General features: G+C 45.7%; 2 protein-coding genes across 6 annotated transcripts in view; both read left to right on the forward strand.

Moving 5' to 3' along the window:
* CCNE2 (cyclin E2) overlaps window positions 1-23,045 on the forward strand; it is a 340,944-nt gene that overhangs the window by 305,812 nt on the left and 12,087 nt on the right. Inside the window, exons 1-4 of one of the 4 annotated variants that reach the window (XM_062604608.1) lie at window positions 20,426-20,580; window positions 22,102-22,140; window positions 22,235-22,346; window positions 22,506-22,565. In XM_062604608.1, coding sequence (XP_062460592.1) covers window positions 22,127-22,140; window positions 22,235-22,346; window positions 22,506-22,565 — 186 coding nt within the window. In that variant the 5' untranslated portion in view covers window positions 20,426-20,580; window positions 22,102-22,126. Of the gene's footprint in view, window positions 1-20,425; window positions 20,581-21,745; window positions 21,963-22,101; window positions 22,141-22,234; window positions 22,347-22,505; window positions 22,566-23,045 lie in introns of those variants that run through there. The other 3 variants (XM_062604611.1, XM_062604610.1, XM_062604609.1) reach the window with 3 other exon arrangements.
* On the forward strand, window positions 563-11,665 carry TP53INP1 (tumor protein p53 inducible nuclear protein 1). Of its 2 annotated transcripts, XM_062604588.1 has the most exons (4): window positions 563-3,382; window positions 3,874-4,222; window positions 5,852-5,885; window positions 8,226-8,388. In XM_062604588.1, the coding sequence occupies exons 1-4, from the start codon at window positions 3,271-3,273 to the stop codon at window positions 8,241-8,243; spliced, it is 513 nt and encodes a 170-aa protein (XP_062460572.1). In that variant the 5' UTR covers window positions 563-3,270; the 3' UTR covers window positions 8,244-8,388. The 2 variants fall into 2 exon arrangements, with proteins under 2 accessions (XP_062460572.1, XP_062460571.1); XM_062604587.1 differs by lacking the exon at window positions 5,852-5,885 and having other exon boundaries at window positions 2,193-3,382; window positions 8,226-11,665.

Genomic DNA, 23,045 nt, shown 5'->3' on the forward strand with positions numbered 1-23,045 from the left:
GAGGGCAGATGTACATTAGATATTAGGAAGAAATTCTTTACTGTGAGGGTGGTGAGGCACTGGCACGGGGTGCCCAGAGAAGCTGTGCCTGCCCCATCCCTGGCAGTGTTCAAGGCCAGGTTGGATGGGGCTTGGAGCAACCTGGTCTAGGGAAGGTGTCCATGCCCATGCCAGGGGGTTGGAACTGGATGATCTTCGCAAACCCCTTTCTACTCAAACCCCTCCATAAGTCAAGATGGTGCCTATTTAATTACTAATTAATTTCCATCTTTAACTACAGCATTAATAAGTGGTTTATCTACTCCAGTCCCTCTGTTCCCAAGCCTGTAGCACCCGTTGACTCCTCCGAAAGCGGCTTGTGGGAGCCTCCTGGCGGCATGAACCGGCCGTGGGGAAGGCACCGGGCGGCGCGGCAGCCAGGAACTGCAGCGGACGCTTCAGGGAGTGTCTTATTTTCGTTTCTTTTTTGCTTGGCATGCGCCCCATCTCCTCTGCTGGGCAGAAAGAAAAAAGTGGGTTTGAGTGTTTTTTTTGTTTGGTTTTTTTTTTTTTTTTTAGTGCAACGTAATATTAACGTGCACTGGATGTGTTACCTCTAACATCCTTTTCATCCCGACTGTGGCTGAGTCAGCTGTTCCTGGTCCCATATTTTCTTGCCGCTGATCGTTCCTCTCTAACAGCCAGTGTACCTCTCTGTGGGCCTCTGCCTCATTTGCCTCCCCTTGATAACAGCGTTCCTGCTTGGTCCTCGTCTGGCTTGTGCAATAGCATGCAAGTGTGGCATTGCTAAGGGCACTTGTCCAAAAGGATGTGGGAACATCAACCAGTTTCTAAATGATTCAGATGGGTTTTATGGATCCTCCTTGGAGTGGCGGAAGGAGGAGATTGGACAAACTGCTTGTGATCTACAGAAAGACATTTATGGGTCAAGCTGTGGTTTGTTTAGCTTATGTTCTCAGGAACAATTCCACTATAGGGAATTGTGGAACAGGAACAGCGGCCTCTTGCTTGTTAGAGGTTAATTATTTCATGTTGTTATGATGCCTGTGGAGCCTTAATTTAGGAGTGTGAGTTCTTGTCTTGCTCCACTCTGTGCACAGAACAAAAAGGCAGCTTCTGCATGAAGGTGATTTCCAGCCTTGGCCTAAGAAAGAGGCATCACCAGCGCTGGTCAGCAGTTACGCCATGGCTTGCTAGTCAGCCTAAAGAAAAACTGAACTTTTTTGTTCCTGGGCATAGTGCCAAAAAAGAGATAGGAATAGATGTGGAAGGTAACTGGAAAGCTGTAGGCTTTAAGCTTCCACTTGGAGTCCATATCCTTATCCATGGCAAGTTCTGACTGTAACTGAGGCTCTCAAGCCTTCCCAAGAAGATGCTTGGGAACACTGGGCATTTGGCGTTTCCTTGGGTAACCCACCCAGAGCTTAGCAACCTTAATGGTTAAAAGCATTTCTGGCTAGTAACCACTGAAAATTGAACTTCACTGTAGCTAAATGCCACTTCTGCTTGCTGTGAATGTAGAAGAAGGGAATAAATGTTTGCCTTTTTCTTCACATAATTGACTATTTTCAATTTCTCCTTCTCTTTTTTGAGCCTATTTTTTGAACTTTATCATTTTTCTTTACACTTTTGATTTTTCTTGTGGCTGTCTTAGAGAGCCCAGATGGCTCATGTTCAAGTGTGGTCCTGAAAAGGCAGCCTTTAATCTCTACTGCATCTGAGCCAGTTGTTCCTAGTCTTGCATTATCCTGTTGAAAAGCTGGAGTGCATAACTTCCTGAGTTACACTGTACCTTTTCACATTGCTTCTGAAGACTACTCTGAATGCCACCCCTATCCTTTTGTGCTGTTTGAATGAAGAGGTAGCTTGTAAATGTCTACAGGAGCAGTACTATGTGGAGCAGGTGGTGCTTGTCTTTGCATTGAACAAGTAGGTAATGGAGTCTGGTGTCCTGGGGTAATGTGGTGTAGAAGGTCAAAATGATCCTTTGGTGTGGCCTGAGAGTTATAGGATGAAGCAGGATGTGCTGGCCTTAAATAATACTCTTTGTGAGTTGTATCTTAGCTGGGTTTGTCTAGTATAGTGTGTCTTACTCCTTTTCTGAGTGCAGACATTCATGCCCTCTTGCATGTGTATCTTCCCTATTTAATTATTAAGCAGGTGTTTAATGTGTAATAATTTGACATGCTGTAGTAATTCAAATATTTCTATACTGGAATTGTAGTTAAATCAGTGAATATTTTTCATGTACAGTGTTTACTTTTTCAGGTACTTTAATGGCTTCTATTTGTTGGCTCACGCATAAATATTCAAAGGCTGTAAGCGTGCAGATCTGCATGCTTGAATATTCAGCTTCTTGTACTGATGGGATTTTTCATCTTAACTGCCAAATGTAGAGTTCAGGCTTATGGTGACTAATTACATGTAGATAATTAAGTATACAGGTTACTTTTCTGTGTTATAGGCTTACCATACATAACTAGTTGGGCGCTTGCAGTGAAAATGATCACACTGGTAACTACGTGGTGTACTTTGAACAGTACACTACTCAGTGAAGGTGGGACATGCCTTCCTACTGTGTTAACTTGTAGGCAGTGTCCCTGAACTGTGTGAGATGGGAGAGAAGAAACACTGCCTTGGGCACCTCTGAGAGCCCTCACAGGAGTCCCTGGACAAGGTGTGAGGCTGTGTCAATGGAGGAGATGTGTTGTCTAGAGAAGAAAGCAGGTGCCCTTTGCATCTCTCTGACTGTGAGGAAGACAGGCAGGGAGCTGAGGGAGCACCTATGCAGTGAGCATATAGCATATAGTCCTCTCCTCCCATAACAGAAGGTGGGAACTAAAACCTGAGCAGACCTTTGCTCAGGGAGGAGAATCAAGAGGAAGGTGCTCAGCTCCAAGGACAGACTTAGGCTTTTCCTGTATGAATCTGGGGAGGGTATGGTGAATGCCAGTGAAGCTGCCTTCCTCGTAGGCAAAAATGCTTACTAGTACCTCAGACTGCACTAAAAAGAGGGCTTTTAGTTTGTTCCCTAGGGGTGTTACCTGTTGCTTTGTCATTAAGACCCTTGTCATTGGTGTTTGGTTTTTTTTTTGCAGGTTTCACATAAACTGTTGACCAGACATGCCTCTGCATGTCCTGTACCTAAGTTGATAAAACATCTATGCACTTTAATCTCAAGTCTATGCCACTCTGCTAGTACAGTGTGAGCTGTGCCTTGAACCTTGGATATAAAGACCTACCAGCCAAAGTCTTGTTCCTGCCTTAGTAATGTTCCAGAGGTTAAATAACATGCTCATGGGAGAGATTGATAGCCTGTCCAGCCAAGAGCCAGAATTCAGTGAGAAAGAAGATGACGAGTGGATTCTGGTTGACTTTATAGGTAAGATGTCTGTCAAATGTAAGCTCTGCCTTTGTTCTGCTCTGGCTGTTACTTCCTTCCTTATAAAGACACCAGTAGCTTGGAGGAAACTTTACCTGCATAAAATGAGTGTGGATTAGTGTAGGGTGTCTTCCAACCAAATGTACTAAAACATGTTATGTAAACTGATGAGAAAAAGTATGTCAGGTTTATAAGCATGACACAGGCTTCAGCAGAACCACTTGTGCAGATAAAATATATTTGACTTACTATGCAATTGTATTGCTTTGCTGATAACAGTTGTGTTGCACGTCTGGCATGGCTTATCAGGGAGCAGCCTTTGCCCCTCCCCTGACTTCTAAAAATACAAAAACTTGTGTATGTGCTAATAGGGGTTTGTTTCTGTTTCTTTGTTTTTTCTGTATCCCACTGTTGACTCTGTGCAACCATGTTGTTATCAACCTCCTGCGGTCAACAACCTCCATGGGTTCCTCTACTCTGACTAATGGCAGACACTTGCACTAACTGCTCCGCGGAGGAAGCGGACATCGCCGAAGCATCGGACGCAGATGGCTCGCCCGCCTTCTCTTGTTTACCGTCTCCCTTGGAACACTTTCCAGAGGCCAGCGAGTCTTGCTTCATCCAGTTTGAGTCATGCCCCATGGAGGAGAGCTGGTTTATTACCCCTCCCCCATGTTTTACTGCAGGTGGATTGACCACTATCAAAGTGGAAACCAGTCCAATGGAGAACCTCCTCATCGAGCATCCCAGCATGTCTGTGTATGCTGTCCACAATACCTGTCACAGCCTTAATGAGACTGGGTGTGGAGATGAGGAGTTTCACAGCCCAGGTAGTCCGAGGTATGTCCAGCTTCATTTGTCAGGGAGCTCTGTTGCTGAAAATATCTGGTTTCTACTTGATCGGCTTAGACACTTAATACTGAATTTTCCAGCTTATTTCCAAGCAGGTGAATAAAGCATGAATACTATGCAAGATGGGTAGGAGGGTCAGGGCTGCCTGCCTGCTTAGAAAAATGTTACACAAGATGACCGTGTCAGGATTCGGTTGGGTTTGCTGTTTTGACACTGCAAGGAATATTTATGGAGCCTGATTATTCCCTGGCAGGATATACTTTGGTGCTGTTAAAACGGGTGGCAGTTAAAGTTCATCACATGGATTTGGAAGCACCTTGCCCTCTTCCTGGCTATGTGTATTTTTCAGAACTTTACATAACAGTCCCTCCTGAGATGGAAAATTTTACTTTAATTATCCTGACAGGGGAATTTGGTTTGGTTTGGTTTTTTTTTTTCATTCTTCAACCTAGTGGTAGATTAGGAGAGGATTAAGTTTTCCCACAAGCTGCTTGTGGAACAAAGAAAACTGAAATACTCCACAAAATTTGCTCCCCTTGAGGTAAAAATGTGTGCTGCAAACTTCTACTTTTAGTGAGGTAAGAAGTTGTACTTATTTGAGTCCTAAAAATCTGGCCATGGGGAATTATTGCAGAGGCATGTTTGCCATGCACTGCTTCTCTGCTCTCAGTTGTCCAGTATATGCAGCTATACAAGTACAGCATACATAGATATATACAAATAGAGTATTTCTTTACTTTATGACTCCACACTTGACCATGTGTTCATTGATTTGGAAATAATTGGCCGTTTTATGATTTCCTGGTTAATAACAAAGACTGACTTTTTGTCACATCTGATGGTTACCCTTAGAAACAATTAAAAAATAAATTGTAGTATACTAAGCTTTCTTCTGCAAGAGAAAATGAGTGTAGTGCTAGAGCTGATGTAGGTAGATGCCCATGGACTTTTCTGATCAGCTCCTTGCTATATTTAAAGTTTGTACTTCAAAGAGACAGGACTTTGAGATGACATGCTGATGTATAATATTGAAGTATAATACTGATACCATTCATCTTAGAATGGGGATTTGTACAGTTATTTGGTGATGGCAGCTTGTGGTGTTAGGCATCAAGGGTCAAGCTTAACTTAAACTGGGGGAAGTTAGGAGTACACAGCAGCTTTTAAAAGGAGGGTCTGAAGGAATCTGCAAATGCGCTGTAGGCTGTGAGGCTTACCCTAGTGAAAGACAGTTTTGCAGTGAATAGTAACACACAAAGTTGGGTACTGACTTCTCAGTGACTTGAACTGGGGGTACTGGTATAAATCCCTTTGGAGAAGAATGCTCTCTTACATTATACAGTACAGTCATGCTGCTTTAACTTGTCAGGAAGCTAAAGGTGTGATGAACTTAACTGGTGTGTGGTAAGTTTCTTCACACTGAATTCTGTGCTGTTGCTTCATCAGAGGATCTAGGCTTTTGTATGCGTTATTTTTGGTGGCAGAACCAGGGTGAGACTTAAGTCTAAAGCCGAAGTAGGCTACAGAAACTGGGGACATCAATTACACTGCTAATGCAGTTTCAGAAGCTGTTTTGAAGTCTCTAGTGGTTTAATGGTTGACCATTTAACATTGTAGGGCCAAGAAAAGCTGCTTAAGGCACACTGGCACAGTAAGTACTACTGTTTTGGGACAGTGCTTTTTGTTTGATCAGGCTGCTAGCAACGCTGCTTCCTCTAGAGCCTTGTCTGCCAAAACAATACTGGTTTTTAGGACTAACCTTTGTGCCAAATGATGTTACTTGATCAAGCCTAACTACATCTGCTTTAACAAGCCAAAATGCTAAGTGCAGAAAAAAGTAATTAAATATTAATTGGGATGGGGTCTGAAGCCTTTAATTTGTCTTGCGAGGTCTGGCTCTGTAGTGCAACTATCAGGACCTGTGTGCTTTCTAGCAAAAGAGATGCCAGGTGTGCAGCAGTGAACGTATGTAGCAGCAATCTGGCTTTAGGTACAGCCCCTCTAAAATTACGTTTTGATAGTATTGATGGAGTAGTACAGTAACAGGCTCATTAGGCCTGTTCTCTCAGGGCTCACTAGTGCCAGGCTACCAAAGGCAACCACTAAGATAGCAAAATGCCATGTTTTGAAAAAGTATGTGGCCTTTTAGCTAATTCAGACCACTTCTGCTATCCCAGTTCCACTTTAAGATAAGTAGAAGAATGTTCCTTTGCAAACTGGTGCTGGGAGGGCATTTGATAAGAGGGCAAAAAGTTTAAATATCTTCAACCAGCAATTTTAAACCATTTTTTTCCTCTACAAAAGGAGGAAATCTATTTGTTCCTTTTAAATTCCTTTTGAAGCAAAAGCGTGTTGTATAAACTCCCCCGTGTTCTTCAGGTTAGTCATGTTTTTCCATAACAAACAACACCACTTTGTATTAGCAGTTGGTGCTCTTTGCTAGCTAGTAACATGCAGCAAGGGCATGATTAGGAAATAAAGGATGATTTCCTGTGTGTCACAGCTGGTCTATCTTTCCCATCCTAATAAGTTTGGTGTGGTTTCATAGTTTTTTAAGCTCTCCCCAGAAGGGTTTCACTTGGAGTTGCGCTTCCAGCACTGATCAAAATTAAACTGGTGTAATCTGCATAGAAAGTACTTACAAGGCATTGTGAATTGATTTGTGCTGTGTTATTTGCTCACTTCTTGCTTCATATTACAAGTGTTAGGTTTAGGACAATATCCAGTGAATGAACAGGAGAAAACCAGCATGTCACACATGGCTCTTCTGGAGTCTGTAGGCTTCAGTTAATGTCAAGTTACCCAAGGAGCCAAAAGCAAGTGGATTTGGGTGTTTAAAATCATAGAATCATAGAAGAGCTGACAGTATTTAGCTCCAGTGTAGGACCTGGGGAAGCCGAAGAGCTCACTTCTCTGCCAGGCACCTGCAGCCCCTCAAGAGCAAGACTATAAGGGTGTCTGCCATGGGCCTGTCAGACCAGAGACATCATATGATAATTGAAAGTTAAGCTCTTCCAAAAGAAACTCTAGAGTAGTCATGCTAGAGCTGACGAGCAGACTTCCCAAGAGGCCTCTTGGTCATGCCTTGGCAAGCTCCTGGTCTTGTAGGCAGCTTTTCTGGGCACCACTGAGTTGACAGCTAGTGACTGTGTCCTGGGTGGGGAGAGAGAAGGCAAGCAACTCTGGTGCCGCTGGTCTCACAGCAGCGTGGAGCTCAGACTTCAGATTTGCTTTGCTTTTTAGAACTGCCAGGCTATCTTTAGCTTTTCTTGGGAAGTTCAGGAAACACCAGTGATTGTTCTGTCAAGTAGGGAAGTCCTTTCTCAGTATGTCAGTCCCTGCTTGCATAGGCTGCTGGTTTGTTTTTCACTAGTGCATGATGGAGAAAGCGTTTCCCAAAACTGCTGACTTTCTGCTCATGAAATCTGAAGGGCTGGTTGAAGAGCCATCTTTCTGAGTTATTTCCTGTGTGTGTCACAACTGATCTAGCTTTCCCATTCCTCTGCACAAACATTGTTTGGATTTATTTGTGTGGCTGGCAATCCAAACATGCTTTTATTGGTGTGCTTCTGTTTTCAGGCTGAACCACTTATGTTCAAGATGACTTTTCTTAAACCAGACTTTGCGTCATGAGCAACTCTAAGTCTTCTAAGGCTGGAGCAGTGTGACACACATTGCCTTACATTTCTGATCAGTGTTGCATTCTGGGCTTAGGGAGGTGGGGTGGGGAAGGAAGGGTTCAGTGGTATGAGACACCAGATGTCCAAAGGCTATTGTGGTGCCCTCACAAAAAGTGAGTTAGCAGCACTACACATTGCTTACCAGTGTGGCTTTCCTGGCTTGATCTCGCCTCAGCCCAAATCTCTGTCCAGTAGAATAAGAGTGCTCCTTTGAAATGCTGGATGTTGATGTCCCTGTTCTGCCCTGTATAGTTTGCATGTCTTTCCAATGCTCCTCAGTAATGGCTGATACCTGCTTGTTACGTTTCTAGACTGGAAGCCCAAAATGAAACAGGGCAGCGTGTTCACTGCTACGTCACAGCTCTTGCTACTCGTTCAGCTTTTCTGGAAAAAAACAAGAGCTTTCGTCCTAGCCACTGGATAAAAGAACATAACGAAAGACATTATCTCAACAGAAATGGTCTCCGTCGCCAAAACCTCACCAGGGATTGCCACTCTCGGCAAATCAAGCACAATGGACTCTTTGTTCACCAGCCTTGCCAGCGTCAGTTCAATTACTGATGGCTCTTGTGGTTTTAATCTATGGTCTAATTGTTTTTTAGGTTACTCTTGTTTCCATGCATAGGTAAGTGTGGTCAGTCTGAAGCTGATTGTCAATCCCTCCAACACAATTGTAACTAGAGTTGCATTCTTTTAAAATGATACCTAAATTTCCAAACATCTTGCAGTAAGTCCTGAACATTGATGTTAAATATCAATGTCTTGGAAGCCTATCACTAAGGTAGTTTGTGTGCTGTTTTATAAACTATGATGTATAGATGGGTTCTTAGTTGATCTTTTAAAGACACTTAACTGAGATGGAAATCAGTTACATTTTACGTTAATCAAAGTGGAGTTAGAAAATTTGAGGTTAGGTGTATTCTTTAATGACCAGAACTTGACAGCTTGTATATCTGTCTATATTCAGCATATATGATTACTTTCTAACAAAGGCATACTATAGCTGCCAGTGGGTAGCTATGCTGAACTGTTACAAGAAGGACGTCTAATGTAAATCGCCTAGTACCTACTTGTGTTAGTGGAGTCTGTGTAGGTGTATTGGGTACTTGATATGGGTATCAGAAAGGGTTAAATGTCCCCCCCCTAATATTGTTGCAGTAGGCTATGGCACTGGTGTTACAGATGTAGTACCTCACAGTGGAGTGGAAGGAAAAGTGGGCCTATGGGTTAAGTGCAGATGCACAACACAGAGCTGAACTGGGTTTTACTTGGTGCAGTTTGGGTTCTTATTCCCTTTCTTTTATTCTTTCTGTCTTTAAAAGATGTATTTACCCTATCCCATTTCATTTACTCTCTAGTCTACTTAGAGGAAAAGGATGGTGTACTGACTTCTTTTAATCCCATCAGTAGCTGACTGCTCTTTAAAGAAGTCGGGCTGATGGATAGCTATTTCTGAGCTGCTAATTGCTGTTAAATTGTCTCATACTTAGAGTAGCTCAAAAGCAGCTAGAAGGAAGGTCTTATTCAAATTTTCTCCCTTCTCTCTCTCTCTCTCTAGAAATTAAGTCCAAGTTAATTGTGACTGGAAATGAAGGGCAGTGTGTGGCAGGGATGAGAGGATGCTGAAAAACAGTCTTGCAGAACTAAACACAGAGATGACAGGGTGTATAAAAATGGAGATAGATTGGCAGTGTTATTCCCTTAACCCATTGGGGGCAGAAGAACTGGATAGCAATTCCATGGGCAGCAGGAAAGAAAAGCCATTCAAAACTAACAAGTAATTTTCTTAAGAACGCTGTACAATGTTTTGGAAGTTGGCAGGCACTTGAAAAACCCAGAACACAAAGTTCACCTGTTCAGTACACCCTGTTTCTTAACCGCAGCCATGTGGCATGCTGAGCCCTGATAGATCAATCTGGGAAGTAGACTAACTGCTTATGGAGGTGAGGAAGCAGAAATCTACACTGAAGAAAGAGGGGAAATACCAGTAGGTTTATCCCCCTTTCTGTCAGTACTTAATGTGACTTACTGGTTTTAACTTGTGTTTAGTGCCTAGGGCATTTAAGTGTTAACATTACATTCAACAATGTCTTCCAGTAGTCCTTATACAGAAGCTAGTATAAGGAGTCATGTGAGGAGTCCTTAAAATTAGATCAGTAATGTGAATTTTTCTAGACCTATGAAGTATTTTAAATTCAGCCAAATGCTTCAAATTCATTGAAGCCAAACCCTAACAACTTGGATTGACCTTGATGTAATGGTACTGTTGCACATTCTGCAGCTGGAATTGTTGTGGAACATGCTTAGTATACAGGAAATAGCACTTATAACCTTTGTTTCACTGCAGATGTGCTGCTTCACTGGGGTTAGTTAAGATTGTTGCAAGGGGATGCTCACAGATAGTTAAGTGTGTGAAAGCAATAGGTGCTTTCCTGGCTACACTAGTCTCCTTTATTTTATTTTTTTCCTGAAGTACATTAAATTCACACACACAGTGAAAGAAAACAGGATTGGTCACATTGTAAGTTTCAAAAATAGGGATTTTTTGTTAGTGTTTTCAGCAGTATGTGTCTGTGTCCATACAGCAATTCTTTTGTGGTCCAAACATTCTGGTTTGCAAATAGCTGTGGTTTCACCAGTCTCTCATCTGTTCATGAATACTCTTACTTGCCTCAGATTGTCTGCTTTTATCACTCCAGCTTTTTGCCCAATTTAAACTTCCTTCTCACTGCCAACTTCCTAGCTCAGGAAAATTCCTCTCTTTCCTGTATTTTTTTTTTCTTTGTATAAAAGTAACTACTTTCCTTCAGCTTTAATTTTCTTAAAGTGAAATGAAGGAAGATGGAGTGTCCACCTCCCTGTGTTAGAAGGAGTTAAGTCATCTTTTAACTCTTGACAGGGAGATGGGAGTTGAGAGTATAAGGCTCCCAGGCATTACAGTGAGAGCCTTGGACTGTTCTTCTCAGTAGGCAAGTAAATGCAACTTTAGACTGCTCCTAGAATTGGGAGATACTGATCTTTTTATACTACATTACTAGATGACTTTCTGGTGATGAAAACCTATATCTTTCAGGATATAAACTATTTTGTTGCACAAAGCTGTGCTTCTCAATTTGTAATATTAGACACCATATTATTGTGTGAGATAGTACTGCATCAATGGCTTTTTGTTAATGTGGTTTACGTATTTATGTTGGTCTAGCCCCATTTTGTGCCTGGAGCTATTGGGCAAATAGATTTGTTTTTCTGTTTTAATAGCAAGCTGTGTGGCTTCTTATGGTTTTTTGACTTGTATTAAAGTGTGTGTTCTTGTAAAAAGCAGAGGCCTTGCACTGTCTTATATTGATTGATATTCATGAATCTTGCTGAAACTGTATTTTCGTATGTATTGGTCAATAGACAGATTTGCATTTTAAACTGTGCCTTCTACACAGCAAACTTGAAGATTCAAAAGGGACATTTCAGTTAGGATTAATACTGTACATCAGTCTATGCACATATGGCAGCTTCTCTCCAGAGCCACTTCTCTATTTGTAGCAGTCCTTTTGATATGGAAGAATGTCTGGCTCTTATTTTTAATAGTTATAACACAAGCTGAAAAACAACAAGATACAGCACTTTGCCAAAAAGTAGCATTGCTTAACCAGTGTGTATTTACTAAAGTGATCTTCTGTATTTTGTTTTCATAGTGCATTCTGCACATTGTGGGAAACATGATCTTAACTCTCAATAAAAAATGGCCTATTAAAAATTGTCAGTCTGTTCTTTTATATTGCACATCAGTTAACCCAAATGCCTGAGCACCTTGTTCAGGTGTGGCAGGTGCAAGTACTGACTATACTGAGTATACAAGTACTGACTATACAGGTACAAGCTAGAGAATGTTTGCCTCTAGCACAGAAGTTCAGAGAATCACTGTGCATTGCTGATCAAGTGATGATGTTTAAGTAGTGTTCCACACTTCCGCCAGCTGCTGTGTTTTCTGATCCACATGCAGAAGTGCTGCAGGTGACCAGATAAAAACACATTGCCACTTCAAGTGTGCAAGGGCTAAGGGGAAGGTTTTTGCTTATCTAGACTGAACTTCTCTTGTTTCAACTCATACTCATTGTCTATCATCCTCCAGCTGTGCACCACCACAAAACATTAATGTTCAAGAGGTGGACGTAGGGACTAGTAACCTGTGGGGAACATAAGCATCCTATGCAAATGTTCAGGGATGTATTTAGGGAAGCCAATTCCAAGCTGTCTGTAGCTGAACCTGGCAGGGGGTGTGGAGGACAACAGGCAATCCTCGGGCATATCAGCTGCGAAAAGATGATCAGAGAAAATGCGGGCCTGCTTCTAAACGGGGCAGGAGTTCTCATGGCAAAGGGACAGGGAGAAGGCTGAGGTACTCAGTCTTGTTTGCCTGGGTTTCTACTGGTAAGACCAGCCTTTGGAACTGCAGGCCCAGGAGGCCAGTGGGAAAGGCTAGAGCAAGGACTATCAACCCTTAGTTAAGAAAGATTAAGTTAAATGCTTAGAGATGGGACATACCCAGATCTATGGGACACATTCATGGCTGGTGAAGGAGCTGGTTGATGTTACTATGAAGTTGTTCTCAATTGTCTTAAAGGTTATAGTAATGGACAGGATTCCTGAGGGGTGGAAGAAAGCAAATGTCCTTCCTATCTGCAAAGGACAAGAAGAAGAGGGAGAGCTAAAAGACAGTTGGCCTCACCTTGGTCTCTGGGAAGGTGATGGAGCAAATAGTTCTGGAAACCATTTCCAAGGGTGAACAGGAAAATGATGAGGAGTAGCCAGAATAGATTTATGCAGGGTAAAGCATGCATGATAGCCTTCTACAATTAGATGACTGGCTCAGTGTTTGAGGGGAGAGCAGTGGATGTTGTTTCTCTTGACTTAAGCAAGGCTTTAAATGTCCCACATAACGTCCCTCATAGCATCCCCCAAACTGAGGAGTTACAGACCATGTGAGTAGATGGTGTGCAGGTGCATTGAGAACTGGATGAACTGCTGTGTTCAAAGGGTTGTGATCAGTGGCATGAAGCCTAGCTGAAGGCCAGTTGCTTATGGTGTGCAGGTGCATTGAGAACTGGATGAACTGCTGTGTTCAAAGGGTTGTGATCAGTGGCATGAAGCCTAGCTGAAGGCCAGTTGCTTCTGGTGTACCCTATCAATATTGGATCTTGCACTGTTGCACTTGCAACCTTCATTAATGACCTGGGTCATGGTGCAGAGTGCGCAATCGGCAGGACTGCAGGAGGTAGTAGAAGTTCTCTATATACCAAAGGGCTGTGCTGCCATTCAGAAGGACTTTGACAGACTGCAGAAATGGGCTGACAGGAACTGCATGGAGTTCAGCAAAGGGAAATACGGAGTCTTGCACCTGGAGGGAAAAATAACCCCGGGCACCAGGCAAACTGGCTGGAAAGTGCCTTGCCAGAAAAGGCCTTGGGGGTCCTGGAGGACACCAAGTTGATCATGAGCCATCAGTGCACCCTTGTGGCCTCGAAAACTAAAAGCTTCCTGGGCTGCATTAGGAAGAGTGTTGCCAGCAGGTGGAGAGAGGTGATCCTTCCCTTCTGCTCTGCGTCACTGAAACATGTGAATGCTGTGTCCAGTGCTGAGCTCCCCAGTATGAGAGAGATATGGAAATACTGAAGTCTATCCAGCAAGAGGCCATGGAGATGGTAATGGTATTGAAGACTGAAATAATGGGGAGAGGCTGGGAGCTGTGATTTTTTAGGCTGGAGAAGAAAAGGCTCAGGGATGTGGGCTGGATCTTGTCAAGGTGTATAAACACCTGACAAGGGTGGTAAAGAAGACAGAGCCAGACTCTTCCTATAGTACTACCCAGTGAAAGGACAAAAGGCAATGGGTGCAAGCTGAAATATCGGGAATTTCACTTAAATGTATGAAATAGGCTCAGTGGCCTTCTGGCTGTTCTTTCGGCTTTTTCTGGAACTATGTGACTTTTTTTTTTTCCCTCCGGTTATCAGGGTGCCTTCGTCTCTGTGGCATTTCAAAGATAATAGAAGGTGACCTTGCAAGGACATCAGCCAGCTCTCTCAGCATGTTGGATGCAGGCTGCTGGGCCCCATGGACTTGTATGGGCTGAGCTGTTGCAAGTAGTCCCTGACTTGATTCTCACCATGGAACAAACTGGGCAACAAAATGATCTATGTAACTGACAGCGATGAAAAGGAATTTGTGCAACAAAGCATCCATCTTCCCAGAGCAAGCACTGAGTACAACCTTTCCCTTTCAAATGCAGATTGTGTGACCTGTACATTTATCAAAGCAGCATGTCTATGCCAAGAGCTGTACAGTATTCTTCAGGAGAACATTTGCCTGTACAATCATATCCATACAGATAACCTAACATAGCTGTGCTGATAGCTTTCCTCTTGGGGGTGCTTAGATCAGACTTAACACAGCTTTTTAAATTTAGGTTGGACACTCTCCAAAACATCATGAGCTAGAGTTTCTTAAACTTGCTTGTGCCAAAGTGAAAATGTTCATGCAAAGGCTCCTATCAATGTAACCATATTGATTTAAGTTCTCACTTTACATTCTAGTCTTCCTGTTTATATAAATCGTTGTACATCTCTGATGAAGCTAGCATACTAATTACTGCTCTCTCTGATACTTAGCACTGATGGAGGCACTGTTTCCTCATGGAGTCGTTCAGTACCTGCTCTCTTTGTCTCACTAATTTTGGTGCCTGTTTATAACCACAAGATGTTGTCACCTCTGTTACTGAGTGATGCTTACAAGCAGCATTCAGGCTTTTGACACATGTAGATATGACTCATCAAAAGAACAGGCTAGTGCTGCTGCAGCACCATTGTTCCCATAATGTGGTCATGATAGATCAGTCTAGAGTAAATGGGACTGAACTGAGGCTTAACAGGACCTGTACAAAATTTATTTCCCAGCCAGGGTTTTTCTTCATGAGAATAATGTCCTGGAGCTAATGCTGTTAACTAACACTTCAGAAGTTAAAGTCTCTTGACTTTAACAAGGTTTTGTGGACAGATTGATAGGTGGAACACTCAAATACCTTAACAAGGCAGATAAATACATTGTAATTTCACAGGCAAGCTAAAGAAAAAGAATAATAGCCAAAAGAGAAAACCCAGATAGGACTAACAAAACTAGGCTAGTGGCCAGGAGCAGACTTCATATCTCAGCTTGCAGACATGGGACAAGAAAGTCTGTACTTTCTCCTGGATTGCACACATTATTGTGTCCAAGCAAGATGACTGAGTCAGGCAATATAATAAGAAATATAATTATGCCTTAAAATCAGCCTGAGTGCTGAAAGAATCACGGATTTCCTGAAATTGGGCTTTGCAGAGAATCAGTAGAGGGAAAATGAGGTGAGAAAGAGGAGGGAGGCCTCAGGATTTTGGGGTATGTAAGATAAAGGCCAGCAGCTGTCAATTCTTCCAAGGTGATTAAAGAAGATCATAATTAAGAAAGGGGGGACTGACATGGGCAGAGATATCCCCTTGTCTATTCCCAGCAGTGAATTTCAGCTCTAGTTCTTTGTGGTGTGAGGCTGAGGATAGGAGACAGATGTGTATTAAATAGGGAGGAGAGAGAAGATTTTGCTGGTGACAAACCACCAAACAGCTGAATTAGGACACACATCTTTACTAGTGGTGGTCATTTGGGGATGGGCTATTATCTCTTGCATATGACCTTTTCCTTTGGAGAGATCCATAACGTGCTTTAAACATAGAGAAGACTTAGTCTATGGAGAAAGCCTTAGTCCACAGGTGTTAGAAAGGTGTTGAAAAGGTTGCATTAAAAAAGTGTCAAAAAGGTTTTTGCTTCAGTTCTTGGAAGCTGGAGCATCAGCATAAAATGCTTTTCACCTCTGCATGCCTGGAAAAGAAAGTTCTGAGCTCTGGGCCCAGCAGCTGTAGGTTTGATGAGGTGATGTGAGTCACCTGAATGAGGAACCACATACACTCATAGGTCAGCAGCTGACCCAGGGAGAAGAGGGTTTTTCTCTACAGTCACTTGCTTGTTTTTCCTGGGAGCAGGGGGAAGAAGTGTCTCCTACCATGCTGCCCACCCTAGGAGGTCATGGTGAAGATAAGTTAATCTGTTTTGTTTAAAAAAGGTACTGTATTATTGTCCTACTTGTGTCCTACATGGCTCTTTCCTGTGACCAGAGATTCCTTCTTTTCCCCTACTTATGTATCTCCTGGTCCAAAAGGTGTCACATTTTACAGCCCAGTGGAGAAGCAACACTGGAAAGCATGAGGAAGGTGCGTCTTGTTATTTCTTTGAGCTACAGAGGGGAGCTACATAAGGATTGTACTTTAAAGGTGTTGCAGTTTGGGGTGTTGAAAGTGGGTGTTTAAATGTACAAGAAAGGATATAAGTCTCTGATAAGAGATGGATAAAACATCTTCTGTGTAAAAGGACTTTCAGGATGAGAAATGTTTATTCCAAACTTCTTGCTGCTGAGAAAGAAGAAAGAGCAAGGCTACTAACAAGATCCAGAAGGATGCAATTGGTTGGTTTGCTGGGAAGCGATGGCATCTACTTCTGAATATGGGCTTAAAAGGTTGGTAACTCTCACTCCTTTTGCTTCTCCCTTCCCCTTCAGAAGCATGCCTTGAAAAATTCAAGTCAAAGAGGAAATCCTTGTATCATGCTATACTGTTGTAGGTCTGGCTCTGGAAATTAACTTTTGATTTCTACTTGAGTTTTCTTCCTTTACTATAAAAATAGCTCTCAGTACTGGTTGTCTTAACCTGATCTGATTGTCATAGAGGCTTCTCATCAACAGCTGGTTGTTGCCCATGCTCTCTGCTGCTGGTATTGAGCTTAGAAAGACATGTTCACATGCTTATGATCAACAGGTTCACTCTGTGTTGTATTTTAACTATTAGATCCTTAATAACTGTAATATGGACTCTACCTCCACCAAATCAGAGAAAAAAAACAAAACCAACACAAAATAAGTCTATCTTGTCAGGTCTTAAAAATATTCCTTAATGCATGTTAAACTAGATTATGCCTTATTTGAAAAAGTCTCTGAAATGAAACAGCAGGAAGGTAATAGAATATTATAGGTTCTAATAGACAATAAGGGTTTTGAAACCTTGAGGTTTCAAGTTATCCCATGCTGTTCAATGTTAAAAAACATTACAGTCTGGGAAGGGTGCAGCTTCCTAACAAAGGATTTTCCTTGAGGAAGGGTATGAAGCTTTAATGGTACTCGTCTTGGGATATGTAGCTGGAGCCATTCTGCAATAAATAAGCTTAAAGCTTCTCTTAAAAACAATGGGCTCATCCACACAAAAGTCCTGGAGCAGGCCTTTCCCTTAACTAAGTTATAGAACAGCTTTGACAATGTGGTTGTGGCTCAAAAGGACAAAGCCTAGTAGCACAGGTGAATGACCATAGTGAAATATTTACTGCAACAAGGTAGGAATATAGGGGGCAGTATCCCATGTTATTTTGTGCCTGGAACATAGTGGAGCAATGTGCAAATGTTTATAATGGAATACTGATCCTTTCTTTGGGAAAAAACAGATGGATTCGGAAGCTCTGGGAGAAGGACAATATTAAGCACACTCAGTAACTGGACAACCCTCACAGCTTCAGAGGTAGATTCTGACAGATTCTGGGGTCTTTCAGAAAGATCCATAAACGGATAACCATGAAAAGCAACCTTAGCTATATAAACTTGTAAGGAATGTCCTGTCATTCCCACCTTTCCAATGGGGTTCACACCTTCTCTGGAGCATATCTAGAAGTGATAACTGGGGGGAGTGGGGTGTAGTGGTGGAATAAAAGAGAAAAAAGAAAGCCACTAGACTAATCTGAAAGGACTTGTCAGATCCTAGCACAAATACTGCTTAGCAGTTGTAGTGTATTTTTAGAAGCTTAAATCTTCTCCCTTTTACACTTATCCCCCTAAGAAGGCAGCCACACAATGAAAGGGGATGTACTGTGTGTTAGCTCACTTGGAAGTGTCCCAGTGTGGACTAAGTCACTTCAGTATTACTGCCACATCAAAAGGTCAGCTCATTTGCTTGCATTAAAATCATAATTTCATTGTCTGCAGCAGGATATTATTACACATTGGATTCTGGGGTTTTTTCTGTACTGCTGAAAATTTATGGGAGAAGCTGCTGGCAGGAGAGTGCCCACAGGACCTGGTACATTTCCTGCTGCTGAGGCAAAACCACAGATATGGTGGCTCGTAACCTGTAGCAGCTCACATCAAAAGGTGTGGTGAAACGAGCAGGATACATACAGTCTTTGTGCTGAGACCTAATTGTGGCAGACCTGATCCATTCAATTTTTATCTAGTATTCCCTTTGCAGTATTCTCACAGTGTGCCATAAGATTTATTCCTCCCACACCAAAACCGCTGTGCTGCTGCCACCAAACCAGAATTTAACATCTGTGAAGGCTGGAGAGTTTTTAGGGGAAAGGATACTTTGCCTCTTCACTCTTGCTAGCCCCTTGGTGAAGGTCCAGTTCTTTTTAACAAGTTGGCTATGGCAGGGTTTCAACTTCAGCAACTGGGCCTGAAGGCCTGAAGTTAGATTTCGGTCAAGTTTGCCCACTCCCTGCAGTCAGTGGAGTGGGAGATGCGCTTCCAGGCAGCAGGATGTATCTTGCTGGTGGACTTCAATGGAGATGAACTAACAGAGCTACCTCATGTCTTATTCAGGCATCCAGGACTATGACATGAGCTAGACCTCTTGAAATGACCTGGTGCAGTATAGAGTTGACAAAGATTCTTTAGAGGTGGCAGTGATTTGTGGGGTTTCTCTATATGCATTTTGAGCCATAGCTAACAGATTTCCTTCATGATAAGAACTGGAATGGGCATTTTGCAGTGCTGACATGACCAGGTGGCTGCAATTGCCCATCTTGCCCACCTGTTGTGCATCCTGTTTAAGTTTGCAGGAGTCGTTGTCCTGGACCATCAGGTGCTGTAAGCACCTGCAGGTGAGAGATGGCCCTTGCTGCCCAAAACTTGTGACCTGTTAAACTGCAGCTAGCCACCCTACTGTAACATCTGTCTTTGGTGGGCTGTGCTACCTTTTCTTTTGCCCTTTAAAACGATAAGGTGAGCACCAAAACCTGATTATCATGTGTCCTGTGTTTAATTACCAGATGACATATTTGGAGGTAAAACCCATGTTTACTCTTTAATAGCATTACACTTGGGAAAAGAAAAAGAAGTGAAAAAAAGCTGATGTGGATTTACTTGAAGGCAGCTGCGGCTTCTCTTCGTGCTGTTTTGCAGCACGTGTGCTCTGTGCAGCCAGAGAGGAGAGGGAAAGCACCAGTTTTCCGTCAGCAAAATGGCTGCAGGGGCTGGGTGCTGAGTTGAGGATCTGTGCCCTGATATGGGTGTTCCAGAGAAAAACATGTACTCAAAGCAGTGCTAAGTACATGGTCTGTTTGCTTTTGAGGTAATGTGGATTTATTTAGATATATGTTTATTAAGAAACTCCACACAATCCTTGAGTGATGTTATAGTAACTGGGAGGTGTGCCTGGCACTCATGGTGAGCTTCAGCACCATCTCTGGATAGAGAGGGGGATGTCAGGATGAGTGCTCCTGTGGCTCGGTGAGACCCTGAGGGATGGTGATGGGCCTGGCTGACAGGAGTGGGGAGCTGCTGGGCAGGGGACAGGGCCGTCCATGGGGGACCACGGAGGCTGTGCTTGGGAGAGGCCTGTTGGCTGCTGGGACGAACTTCTCTGTGGTTAAACGGGCTTGCAAAGATGGAGGGAGAGAGGGAAAGTTTTGAACACAAAGGCGCGGGCCCCTCGCAGCAGAGCCGGGTGCCTGAATGGGGCGCAGCTGGGTGAAGGCCGACCTTGCGTGGTGACGTGTGACGGGCAGCGGGCTGACAGCCCCACCGCCATGCGGGGTGCGGGTGGGTCAGGAGGCTGCTGCCGCAGAGAGGAGCGCGCACCCACCCGCGCCTTGCCGGGCCGGCCAGCGCTGCCCTGCGGCGGGCGGGAGGAGCCGGCCCGCCCTCTAGGCCGCGGAGGGGGCGGGGCGCGGCAGGGCGCGCGCGGCTGGGCCGTGTTTACATTCCACCGCCCGCTGCACGTTGTCGCGGGGCCGCGCGCTCCCATTGGCTGGAGCCGGCGGCGCCCCGCCCCGAGGGGGACGGGCTGAGCCCTGCCGGGCGCGCGGCGTGCGCTGCGCGTGAGGCTGCCGGCGGAGCTTCCCCCCCCGCGGCGGGGCGCGGAGCTTGGGCTCGGTGCAGCGGATCGGGGTGGCGGTGCTGGGGGTATCCCGCCAGCGGGGCTGGGGCGGGCGACGGGCAGCGGAGCGGCTCTCCCTGCGCGGCGGCAGCGGTCACAGCCCTCTACCCGACGCTGCCCGCCGTTGTCCTGGGACGCCTCCGCCGAGGGAGCTGGTTCGGGGCGCAGGGTGTCCCGTCACAACGATGGGCAGGGGAGCCGCTGGGCCTGGGGCGGCCCCGCGGAGAAGGGGCGGTGCCGGGGCGAGCGGGGCGAGGGCGCCGGCGGCGGGAGGGCGGCGGGCGGGGGAGCTGTCTGCCGCCCTCGCACATGCGCAGCGCGGGCCCGGCCGCGGTATATAGGGACTTGGCGCCGGCGCCAGCTGAGCAGTGCGGCCCGGGCGGTAGGAGCGGAGGTGCGTTGGAGGGGCGGCGGGGCCGGCTGTGGTGGCAGTGGGGATGATAATAGGGCTAGCGGTGGTTACGATGGTAAGGATGGCGGTGGAGACTGCGGTGGTTGTGGTGGTGCTGATGGAAGGTGCGGTGGCGGTCCCGGTCCCGGCAGTGCCGGTGTGAGGGGAGCGGGGCAATGAGCGGGCTGCCCGCCCGGCACCGTTTTGGAAGGAAAGCAGCTGAGGAGAGCATGGGGGTGGGTGTCCGCGCGCGGCCCCTCAGTGTCCTCCTTCCCGGGGCAGCGATCGCTGCTGGGCGCCGCTGTGAGGGGAGACGGCCCTGGGCGGGCAACGCCTGCGGGTGGCAGGGCGGCGGGCCGGGGTGTCGGCGGGAGCCCGCCATCGCCTCCATCCCTTCACCCCCTGCCCCACGGCGGCGGGAGAGCCCTGTGGGGGGTGGCGGAGCGCGGGATGGTGGTTTTGGAGGGAGACGGGAGCGGTGGGGGTGGGGAAGCCTGCCGAGCCGCTTGGCGGGCTGACCCCGACTGCTGGCCCGCGCCTCCTGTCCTCACCCTAGCCCGGCGGGTCCCGGCTCTCCCCGGCCCTAGATCTCGGTACAACAGCTTGGCGAGAAGAGTGCCTGGTGGGGGCCACCCCATCACGGTCCCCGGTCCCTGCGGTGTTCCCCTCTGAAGGAGGGTGGCGCCGGGTGCCGGGGTGCCGTCTCGGCAGCCGCCCCCCCCCCCCCCTTCCCCTCAGGTTTTGGAGGGAGCCTCGCTCGCAGCAAGGCGGGAGCGCGGGGGAGCCGCAGTTCTGCGCCCTCACGCGTCCCCTCAGCGGTTGCGGCGGGAGAGGGGCAGGCGGCGGCTCGGCCACTTCTGGAGGGAGAGGGAGAGCGAGCGCGGGCAGCGGCAGTGCCCCCACCCCAGCCTGACCGCCGAGGCGCCCCCGTCCCGTCCCGGCTCTGCACGGCGCGGCGCAGGCCGCCGCCTCCCCGCTCTCTGCAAATTGGCGCGGAACCGGCGCGGCGGGAGCGCGGGCGGCCGGGCACGACGCGGCTCAGCTCGGCACAGCCCATCCCGGCAGGTGTGGGGGGCGCGCGGAGAAATCGCCCCCGCCGGGGAGCTGCTGCCTCGGTAGAGTGTTTGTGTGTGGGTGCCCGGTGGCTGCAGGGTGTAAAGGGCCCTGGAAGTCGCAGCCCCAGGGATCCCTCCACATTCTCTCGAGTGGGAAATGACCCTTCACATCTTCCCTCTCTCACTGCCTGGGCCATACAAGCCTAACTCGCTCGAGCGAAACTGACCGATGGCTTAGTGGGCATCCATGTGTAACCCACTTCAGCAGTGAACCCCCCCGCAGGCCATGGAGCTGCCTGTGATTATATACCTTAGGCATTCTTCACACCAGTAAATTAGTTGTGTTTCTGTTTCAGTTGTGTAAACCATGCTGCTCTTTGTGATTAATCTTGCAACACAAAGTATGGAAGTTGGTCCTAAATTCTGGAGGATATATTAACTGAGCTTACATTATTCCTTTGATCCTCAGGTAGAGATCTTACAACCCAAAGAAGATGTCAAGACGTAGGTAAGCTGTTAGCATTGTAATAACACCCAGCTTATCTGCATTCATCTATCAACTGCTGCTCTCTTAATTCTTTATGTTTTTTTGCTCTTTGTAGTAGCCGTTTGCAAGCCAAGCATCAGCAGCTACCACTATCATGTCAAGAAGAGTCTCCGCAGGAACTGCAGGCATCAGAACATCTCCAGACCAGAAAAAAGAGAACAGCAGAGGTGACCAATTTGGGCAACTGGAAAAGTTCTCCAGTATGTTTGGATGGCAAAATTTTTGCTGAGTTAGAAAGTGGGGCAGAAGTAGTAACCGTTTGCTTTAGCTTTAGGAATGGGTATGCTGGTCACTGTCAATTAATTGACATGTGTGTGTCTTCTTAGCAGGAGATGAAGAACAGAGAAGATGGAAAAATTGCTAAAAAACATCAATATGAGATTAAGGTAATGCAGTCTTGAATACCAGTCCAAAATAGGTGAGGGGGTCCAAATGGTTTATGTTGGTGGGTGTGAAGTCTTTCCACACTGGAAAACATTGAATAGGGGAAGTTTCTATCATTAGATATTAAGAGCTATGGGAACACAGCACCTCTAGCATGGTTTTACATGTTTTTGAGTTTTATGCGTGGCTTTGTTGCAGATAAAGGGTCCTTCGATTTGGAAACCACTAAGGTTAGGTGTAAAAATGAGAATAAACCCAGATATTTGAGAATAATTTCATATGCAGAGCAGTGAGGCCTAAGAGGCAAGTCTAATCAAGATCATTGCACTTGTTTTAACTTAAGGTGTGGTTTCATGACCATTTAGTGAAGAAGACCCATAGCCATTCAGGCCCTCTTTACTTCCATTTAGCTGTTCTTTTGATTATTTAAATCAGTTTAGGAATCTGTTTTAATAACATGGGCTACTCCTAAACCAAGTGAG

The sequence above is a fragment of the Pezoporus occidentalis genome, unplaced genomic scaffold, assembly GCF_034315485.1.
Source record: "Pezoporus occidentalis ecotype Australia unplaced genomic scaffold, CSIRO_AGI_Poc_V1 ctg87, whole genome shotgun sequence".
Lineage (NCBI taxonomy): Eukaryota > Metazoa > Chordata > Aves > Psittaciformes > Psittacidae > Pezoporus > Pezoporus occidentalis.

Excerpts from the sequence above, each read along its gene's own strand:
- TP53INP1 (XM_062604587.1), top strand. The coding sequence starts at position 3,271 with ATGTTCCAGAGGTTAAATAACATGCTCATGGGAGAGATTGATAGCCTG. Across the intron at positions 3,383-3,873 it reads GATTCTGGTTGACTTTATAG|ACACTTGCACTAACTGCTCC; the intron begins GTAAGATGTCTG and ends GACTAATGGCAG. Across the intron at positions 4,223-8,225 it reads CACAGCCCAGGTAGTCCGAG|ACTGGAAGCCCAAAATGAAA; the intron begins GTATGTCCAGCT and ends TTACGTTTCTAG.